At 35.5% G+C, this 10,674-nt stretch overlaps 1 protein-coding gene across 1 annotated transcript; it reads left to right on the top strand.

Moving 5' to 3' along the window:
* The first annotated feature begins 3,109 nt into the window (after positions 1 to 3,109).
* LOC148066968 (F-box only protein 30-like) lies at positions 3,110 to 9,034 on the top strand. The gene is made up of 3 exons (XM_087806124.1): positions 3,110 to 3,240; positions 4,053 to 5,989; positions 8,334 to 9,034. Exons 2-3 carry the CDS (start codon positions 4,088 to 4,090, stop codon positions 8,577 to 8,579), a joined length of 2,148 nt encoding a protein of 715 aa, XP_087662250.1. The 5' UTR covers positions 3,110 to 3,240; positions 4,053 to 4,087; the 3' UTR covers positions 8,580 to 9,034.
* Positions 9,035 to 10,674: the final 1,640 nt, after the last annotated feature.

The following is a 10,674-nucleotide window of genomic DNA, read 5'->3' as shown; positions in this document are numbered from 1 at the left end:
AATTAAATATTATTAACTATGGTTTATATTCATTATATTATTAATTAAATATTATTAACTATGGTTTATATTCATTATATTATTAATTCAATATTATTAACTATTGTTTACGTTCATCAGATTATTTATTAAATTAAATATTATTAACTATTGTTTATATTAATCAAATTATTAATTAAATATTATTAACTATGGTTTATATTCATTATATTATTAATTTAATATTATTAACTATTGTTTATATTCATCAGATTATTAATTAAATATTATTAACTATTGTTTACATTCATCAGATTATTTATTAAATTAAATATTATTAACTATTGTTTATATTTATTATATTATTAATTTAATATTATTAACTATTGTTTATATTTATTATATTATTAATTTAATATTATTAACTATTGTTGACATTCATCAGATTATTTATTAAATTAAATATTATTAACTATTGTTTATATTAATCAAATTATTTATTAAATATTATTAACTATTGTTTATATTCATTATATTATTAATTAAATATTATTAACTATTGTTTATATTCATTATATTATTAATTAAATATTATTAACTATTGTTTATATTCATTATATTATTAATTAAATATTATTAACTATTGTTCATATTTATTATATTATTAATTAAATATTATTAACTATTGTTTATATTCATTATATTATTAATTAAATATTATTAACTATTGTTTACATTCATCAGATTATTTATTAAATTAAATATTATTAACTATTGTTTATATTTATTATATTATTAATTTAATATTATTAACTATTGTTTACATTCATCAGATTATTTATTAAATTAAATATTATTAACTATTGTTTATATTAATCAAATGATTTATTAAATATTATTAACTATTGTTTATATTCATCAGATTATTAATTAAATATTATTAACTATGGTTTATATTCATTATATTATTAATTAAATGTTATTAACTATAGTTTATATTCATTATATTATTAATTAAATATTATTAACTATTGTTTACATTCATCAGATTATTTATTAAATTAAATATGATTAACTATTGTTTATATTAATCAAATTATTAATTAAATATTATTAACTATGGTTTATATTCATCAGATTATTAATTAAATATGATTAACTATGGTTTATATTCATTATATTATTAATTAAATATTATTAACTATTGTTTATATTCATCAGATTATTAATTAAATATTATTAACTATGGTTTATATTCATTATATTATTAATTAAATATTATTAACTATGGTTTATATTCATTATATTATTAATTAAATATTATTAACTATTGTTTACATTCATCAGATTATTTATTAAATTAAATATTATTAACTATTGTTTATATTAATCAAATTATTTATTAAATATTATTAACTATTGTTTATATTCATTATATTATTAATTAAATATGATTAACTATGGTTTATATTCATTATATTATTAATTTAATATTATTAACTATTGTTTATATTCATCAGATTATTTATTAAATTAAATATTATTAACTATTGTTTATATTAATCAAATTATTAATTAAATATGATTAACTATGGTTTATATTCATTATATTATTAATTAAATATTATTAACTATTGTTTACATTCATCAGATTATTTATTAAATTAAATATTATTAACTATTGTTTATATTTATTATATTATTAATTTAATATTATTAACTATTGTTTACATTCATCAGATTATTTATTAAATTAAATATTATTAACTATTGTTTATATTTATTATATTATTAATTTAATATTATTAACTATTGTTTACATTCATCAGATTATTTATTAAATTAAATATTATTAACTATTGTTTATATTCATTATATTATTAATTAAATATTATTAACTATTGTTTACATTCATCAGATTATTTATTAAATTAAATATGATTAACTTTTGTTTATATTAATCAAATTATTAATTAAATATTATTAACTATGGTTTATATTCATTATATTATTAATTAAATATTATTAACTATTGTTTGTATTCATCAGATTATTAATTAAATATGATTAACTATGGTTTATATTCATTATATTATTAATTTAATATTATTAACTATTGTTTATATTCATCAGATTATTTATTAAATTAAATATGATTAACTATTGTTTATATTAATCAAATTATTAATTAAATATTATTAACTATGGTTTATATTCATCAGATTATTAATTAAATATGATTAACTATTGTTTATATTCATCAGATTATTTATTAAATTAAATATGATTAACTATTGTTTATATTCATTATATTATTAATTAAATATTATTAACTATTGTTTATATTCATCAGATTATTTATTAAATTAAATATGATTAACTATTGTTTATATTCATTATATTATTAATTTAATATTATTTACTATTGTTTATATTCATCAGATTATTTATTAAATTAAATATTTTTTACTATTGTTTATATTAATCAAATTATTAATTAAATATGATTAACTATGGTTTATATTCATTATATTATTAATTAAATATTATTAACTATTGTTTACATTCATCAGATTATTTATTAAATTAAATATTATTAACTATTGTTTATATTAATCAAATTATTTATTAAATCTTATTAACTATTGTTTATATTCATCAGATTATTAATTAAATATGATTAACTATGGTTTATATTTATTATATTATTAATTAAATATTATTAACTATTGTTTATATTAATCAAATTATTTATTAAATATTATTAACTATTGTTTATATTCATCAGATTATTAATTTAATATTATTAACTATTGTTTATATTTATTATATTATTAATTTAATATTATTAACTATTGTTTATATTTATTATATTATTAATTTAATATTATTAACTATTGTTTATAAACAAACCATAAAAAAAAACAAAAAAACAAGCAGGAATAGAAACAAAGGTGTCACGTGATCCAACAATCCCTTGAGCAAAATGATAGAAACCATTTTTTTTTTTTTAATTACATTTTACGTTTTAAATCGATATCTAACATATTGAAGACACGAGTCGTGAAAATAAAAATAAAGTCTAATGTTTTGATTTTGAACATCAACTTCCGCGCAACTTCGCCGGTCACGTGATCCCGAGAGCAGTGACCTGGAGCTAGCTGTCATTAGCATCTGATGTTCGCTCGATGGCGTGGATAATGGTCACCGTTCGACGAGTCTAGTCGAGCGTCGTCTTCCATCGACAACTCGAATATCGAGGTAAGATCCTCGCCTCGTGTCCCGGTGGCGTCGTTATGGCGACATGGTTTCCGGCGAGACGAGCTGAAGTTGTGGAGATGCTAATGTTGTTAGCCACACACCGGCTACTCTCGCTCCTCAAAGTTACTTTGTTCTCAAGTTCTTTAGATGCAAACATCTCCGATCCACGGTGTTTCCTTCTCTTAACTTTGTATGAAGCAATACGAGGTGATCTGGTTGATAAACTAATCTATTTCCGCTTCTTAAGTCTTGTACTTTTAACTGCTTACACAACGAATACATGTTTTTCACTCAACAATCCTGCGACTGACACAGTTGATCACCAGATCCTGCTGAGAAGACTAAGGGATGAAGTGGGACGGTCTGGGTCTGTGTTAGAATGGTTCTCATCTTACCTTTCTGGGCGCAGTTTTAGTGTATCTGCCAATCAAATGAGGTCTGAATCGGCAGATCTGTTGTGTGGAGTCCCTCAAGGTTCTGTTCTGGGTCCTTTATTGTTTTTGCTGTACTTGACTTACTTACTTACTACTGGCTAAAATACATATTTGTAACTTTATATCAATGTCCTCAAAGCCCTTCTTAAAAAGATCTATGAATTCCAGTGGGTATAAAAGGGTTTACTTTAGATCTATAAAAGGGTATTTCGGGTTTTAACAAGTCTGACATTTTGTAAATGTCTCCTTAATCTCCAAAGCCAAAAGAAACTTGTAAAAACTGCAACTGTAAACATGTTGTAGACGTAAACAAAAGAACAAGAATGAAAGCTTGTCTGTGTGTTTTGTATCTACAGTCAAATGTCCTTCTCTTCACAGGAACTTGATGGTCCGTCCACTGCTGTACTCTGAAGATGGAGGACCATGTCCACTGTCTTACCTGCATCCACCTAAAATGCTCGCTCCGACCTCAACCGGGCATTTCCTGTGAACTTATCACCTGCGCTCTGATGTGTGGAGCTTCATTTCACTCCTGCAAAATTGATGAACACCAGCAACTGTGCCCGCTGGCGAAGGTGCCGTGCCTCAACAGCGGCTACGGCTGCCCTGCCACGCTGCTGCGCCGCCAAATGACCGCCCACCTCGACGTGTGTCCGGCCGGAGTCGTCTGCTGCACCATGGAGTGGAACCGGTGGCCGGTCACCTGCCTGGGTTACACCTCGTTCGAGGCATTGAGTCAGGAGTTGGAAGAGGTGGAACAGCTGGATGTGGCGCTGGCACTCCAGGACCAGCGGACACTACTTCGGTCCCTCAAAGCCGTAGCGCTCGCTCCCACAGAGAAGTCCGTCACTCCAAGTCATGGGCGATGGTCCACGGATGAACTAGCTTCTACTTCTTTGGATTTTCCTTTAGCCCAGTTGCCTTCAGCGACTTCAGACGAGCAGCAATTGGTGGACTCTGCGAGAGAAAAGATTTTCAATGGCATCAATGGTTTGAACGAGGAGCCCTTAAGTTCCCTCTACGAGGCCACACTTGAGACTGCCAGAAGCTTGGCGGCCGCTTTAGAATTTGTAAACACAGCCAAGCCTGGAAACAAAGTCGCTTCTGCAGACAGGAGTTTATCAAGCACCTCTGCAGAGCCTCAGAGTGGACTCGAGGACATGGATAACCCCTGTTCCGCGAGTGGACCCAGTACCTGCAAAAGAACGTGCGATAATTCAAACACAACCACTGACCCAGAAGAAAGGGAGGTTTCTAAAGAAACCGCTTTATTGGGTTCAGCTACGCCCCCGTTGTCAGAACCCATGGAAGTCATTGATGGTGTTGCACAAAAAGCTGAGCATGTGGTTCTGCAAGAAAGGGGGAAGCTTCTTGAAAACTGTAAACCGGAGGTGCAGTACCAAGGTCATGGGTTCATACGGAACGCATGTTCGTTATTCAACCCGCATCACGGTTGCATCCCACCTCGGTTACTCAATAGGATTCGCCCCAAAATGGAGGACAAAGAAGTAGATACCCTAGACCTAGAGCAAGAGGAAGACTCCATGGGTCTAGGGGAAATCGATCTGGTCACCGGGGACCTGCTCTTTAGTCTGGATGAGTCCAGAGAGTGTCGGCGGATCTCAGATTCCGTCTATGTGGATAGCTACCATGTGAGCTTTGGCACCCAGACTTTCACTTTCTCTGCAGCGCTGCTGGTCACCAACACACGAGTGGGTGACATGGCCTCTGCGTCCGCCTGTGACCACGCCACCCCTCAGCTCTCCTACCCTGGGCTTTCCCTTAGACTAGGTTCTGTGCTGGACTGTCTGGATGGCGACGCGACCCCGCATCACTACTACATGCCTTGCAACCCTCGCTACCAAAACATGTTCCCTTTCGTCTGCGACCAGCCGTTCCGAAGGGATCAGTTCCCGTCCCATTTCAGACACGTCCATGCAGAAATCCATGCAGGGCTGAGCGGCTGGATGGAGTATCGCTGCCCGCTCGCCTTTTACGGATGCACGTTTTCCCAACGGAGGCTTTACCCAGTGACGCCAGCAGGCAAGGTGATCCACGACCAGCATCTTAGATCTTTTGGAATACAGCTTTGTCAGACTGACACCAGCTCCGACAGGCTCAGCGAACTGCCCATGGAGATAATACAACACATCGCAGGCTTCTTGGACAGTTTCAGCCTCTGCCAACTGTCTTTGGTGTCCCGGACTATGAGGGAGATTTGTGTGAGTCTTTTACCCACCAGGGGGATCGTGGAGCTCCAGTGGGAGCCCAAACCAAGCTCCGGAACTGCTGTGTCATGGCGGATAAAAAACAAGGTGACGGTCGTCATATTTATAATCTCGACACATTGAAATGTAAATATCTATCAGAGAAGTAGTTTGTTAGATTGTTTCAAATGGGTTTTTTGAGGTCTTTGGTAGTGATGTTTTGATGAAGCTTCATGAAACAGTGTCATGTTGTTCAGAGGTCAGTAGGTGTCGCCATCACTTTAAAAATGATATTTCATAAGAACACAAAACAAAGGAAAATGGTGCAGAGACGCCATCTGAAGATAATGACACTGGTTCATGAAGCTTCATCAACACATCCCTACCATCTACTAGAATCTGTACATAATGACACTGTTTCATGAAGCTTCATCAACACTTCACTACCATCTAGTGGACTCTGAAGATAATGACACTGTTTCATGAAGCTTCATCAACACATCACTACCATCTAGTGGACCCAGAAGATAATGACACTGTTTCATGAAGCTTCATCAACACATCACTACCATTTAGTGGACTCTGAAGATAATGACACTGTTTCATGAAGCTTCATCAACACATCACTACCATCTAGTGGACTCTGTACATAATGACACTGTTTCATGAAGCTTCATCAACACATCACTACCATCTAGTGGACTATGAAGATAATGACACTGTTTCATGAAGCTTCATCAACACATCACTACCATCTAGTGGACTCTGAAGATAATGACACTGTTTCATGAAGCTTCATCAACACATCACTACCATTTAGTGGACTCTGAAGATAATGACACTGTTTCATGAAGCTTCATCGACACATCACTACCATCTAGTGGACTCTGAAGATAATGACACTGTTTCATGAAGCTTCATCGACACATCACTAGTTTCTGGTACTAAATTATTCGAGCCCTATGTTAAGGAAGGTTCGTTGATGTGTCAACATCAGGAACACAAAAGCAATTGAGTTAATTTGCTCAAGTGGCTGTTGACTTATATTTTGCTGTTAAAAGATGATTGACTCGGTTTAAGAAAGTCTGGGCCTCCCTGCTGGAGATGCTGCCCCCGTGACTCGAACCCTGATAAGCAGAAGAAGATGAGATGAGTTGAGATATATTGAGGAACAGCAGGCAATCAAGGGAAGCAAATGACAAACACAACTTGAACGCACCAAAATGATGCTAGGATCAGCTACGACATGAACACATGAACACAGGAACACATGAACACATGAACACATGAACACATGGACACAGGAACACAGGAACTCATGAACTCATGAACTCATGAACTCAGGAACACAGGAACACAGGAACACATGAACACATGAACACATGAACACATGGACACAGGAACACAGGAACTCATGAACTCATGAACTCAGGAACACAGGAACACATGAACACATGAACACATGGACACAGGAACACATGAACACATGAACACATGAACTCATGAACTCATGAACTCAGGAACACAGGAACACATGAACACATGAACACATGAACACATGGACACAGGAACACATGAACACAGGAACACAGGAACACAGGAACACAGGAACTCAGGAACACAGGAACACAGGAACACATGAACACAGGAACACAAGGACACAGGAACACATGAACACAGGAACACAGGAACTCAGGAACACAGGAACACAGGAACGCATGGACACAGGAACACATGAACACAGGAACACAGGAACTCATGAACACAGGAACTCATGAACACAGGAACTCATGAACACAGGAACTCATGAACACAGGAACACATGAACACATGAACACATGAACACAGGAACTCATGAACTCATGAACTCAGGAACACAGGAACACATGAACACATGAACACAGGAACACAGGAACTCAGGAACACAGGAACACAGGAACACATGAACACATGAACACAGGAACACAAGGACACAGGAACACAGGAACGCATGGACACAGGAACACATGAACACAGGAACACAGGAACTCATGAACACAGGAACTCATGAACACAGGAACTCATGAACACAGGAACACAGGAACACATGAACACAGGAACACATGAACACAGGAACTCAGGAACTCAGGAACTCAGGAACACATGAACACAGGAACTCATGAACACATGAACTCATGAACACAGGAACACATGAACACAGGAACACATGAACTCATGAACACAGGAACACATGAACACATGAACACATGAACACATGAACTCATGAACACATGAACACAGGAACTCATGAACACATGAACTCATGAACACAGGAACACAGGAACACATGAACACAGGAACACAGGAACACATGAACACATGAACAAAATAACACATGAACACATGAACACCACGACACTCTCTGAGAGGCACGTTCACTGCCTTCCTCTAAAGATGTGTTTTCTGGTTCCAGGTGTGGAGATTCAGCACCGCCTTCAGCCCAGTGACCAAATGGGGCTTCACCGATCTCCCCAGCATGTCGGACCACCTCAAGAAGTGCACCTTCAACACCGCCGAGCACAAGACCGAACCGGTTCCTCTCCCTGGCCTTTGCTCCGAACCCGACGGTCACTCCTTCCTTCGCTCCCTGCGTCACATCAGCGCTCGACCACCGCTGGCGTCCGCCGACTCGCACTGGTTGAGCGACGCCACCACATAATCGCACCTCAAGCCCTCGTGTTCTTTTTAAAGCCTTAAAAGCCGAAAGTGCCGCTCTGGATTTGCACCCGTCGTCCCTACAACACTTTATTTGCTCGATATCAAATATGCACAAAATACTTCTGTTCAACTGCGTTATAGTCATTTCCAGTAGGTTCGCCTTGAAGGAAATCGTGAAGCACACATTCGAGAAGCACTTTCACAACGCAATGGTAACAAAAGTCGACTCTTGATGGTTTACATGCTCAGGTTAAAACACACACACACCAAGTGAGTCATACATTCATCATGTCAATGTTTGTGTGCTTGGAATGTTGAAAATCACGGACGTTTTGGTTTGTTTGCTGAGATGGTGTTTGACTTTTGTATTTTACTACACGTCCCTGGATGATGTCGGTCTCCTTTAAAGCCCTTCTGTTTGTGATTATGGATGAAATAAATGTAACTCATGTAAGAGCTTCTTTTTCGCAAGTGTCAAATGATTGCAAATGTTTGTGACGCACAAAGTCCACTAGATGGTAGTGATGTGTCGATGAAGCTTCATGAAACAGTGTCATTATCTTCAGAGTCCACTAGATGGTAGTGATGTGTTGATGAAGCTTCATGAAACAGTGTCATTATCTTCAGAGTCCACTAGATGGTAGTGATGTGTCGATGAAGCTTCATGAAACAGTGTCATTATCTTCAGAGTCCACTAGATGGTAGTGATGTGTTGATGAAGCTTCATGAAACAGTGTCATTACCTTAAGAGTCCACTAGATGGTAGTGATGTGTTGATGAAGCTTCATGAAACAGTGTCATTATCTTCAGAGTCCACTAGATGGTAGTGATGTGTCGATGAAGCTTCATGAAACAGTTTCATTATCTTCAGAGTCCACGAGATGGTAGTGATGTGTTGATGAAGCTTCATGAAACAGAGTCATTACCTTAAGAGTCCACTAGATGGTAGTGATGTGTTGATGAAGCTTCATGAAACAGTGTCATTATCTTCAGAGTCCACTAGATGGTAGTGATGTGTTGATGAAGCTTCATGAAACAGTGTCATTATCTTCAGAGTCCACTAGATGGTAGTGATGTGTTGATGAAGCTTCATGAAACAGTGTCATTATCTTCAGAGTCCACTAGATGGTAGTGATGTGTCGATGAAGCTTCATGAAACAGTGTCATTACCTTCAGAGTCCACTAGATGGTAGTGATGTGTTGATGAAGCTTCATGAAACAGTGTCATTACCTTAAGAGTCCACTAGATGGTAGTGATGTGTTGATGAAGCTTCATGAAACAGTGTCATTATCTTCAGAGTCCACTAGATGGTAGTGATGTGTTGATGAAGCTTCATGAAACAGTGTCATTATCTTCAGAGTCCACTAGATGGTAGTGATGTGTTGATGAAGCTTCATGAAACAGTGTCATTATCTTCAGAGTCCACTAGATGGTAATGATGTGTTGATGAAGCTTCATGAAACAGTGTCATTATCTTCAGAGTCCACTAGATGGTAGTGATGTGTCGATGAAGCTTCATGAAACAGTGTCATTATCTTCAGAGTCCACTAGATGGTAGTGATGTGTTGATGAAGCTTCATGAAACAGTGTCATTATCTTCAGAGTCCACTAGATGGTAGTGATGTGTTGATGAAGCTTCATGAAACGGTGTCATTATCTTCATAGTCCACTAGATGGTAGTGATGTGTTGATGAAGCTTCATGAAACAGTGTCATTATCTTCAGAGTCCACTAGATGGTAGTGATGTGTTGATGAAGCTTCATGAAACAGTGTCATTATCTTCAGAGTCCCCTAGATGGTAGTGATGTGTTGATGAAGCTTCATGAAACAGTGTCATTATCTTCAGAGTCCACTAGATGCTATTAATGTGTTGATGAAGCTTCTATCCATACCTTCACTAAACATCCAAACCCTTTCGTTCTGAGAGATATCTTGACAAATCAAAAACCCTTTTTGAGGATCAACTTTAATTCGGTGAAGTCGGTGAAACTGGAAAAAGGCTTCGATGGTAAACGAGTCACACCTGTGACGTCTGTGGCTCTCCTGCTGAAATCAACGTCAGGCTGCAACAGGTGTGCTGGTCGGAGGAGGCATC

This window comes from Callionymus lyra, chromosome 13, assembly GCF_982586985.1.
Source record: "Callionymus lyra chromosome 13, fCalLyr1.hap1.1, whole genome shotgun sequence".
In the NCBI taxonomy this organism is placed as follows: Eukaryota; Metazoa; Chordata; class Actinopteri; order Syngnathiformes; family Callionymidae; genus Callionymus; species Callionymus lyra.
This window is presented reverse-complemented; position numbering and strand designations above follow the sequence as displayed.

Coding starts and splice junctions, on each gene's coding strand:
- LOC148066968 (XM_087806124.1), top strand. CDS start 4,088: ATGGAGGACCATGTCCACTGTCTTACCTGCATCCACCTAAAATGCTCG. Junction 5,990..8,333: donor CATGGCGGATAAAAAACAAG/GTGACGGTCGTC, acceptor TTCTGGTTCCAG/GTGTGGAGATTCAGCACCGC.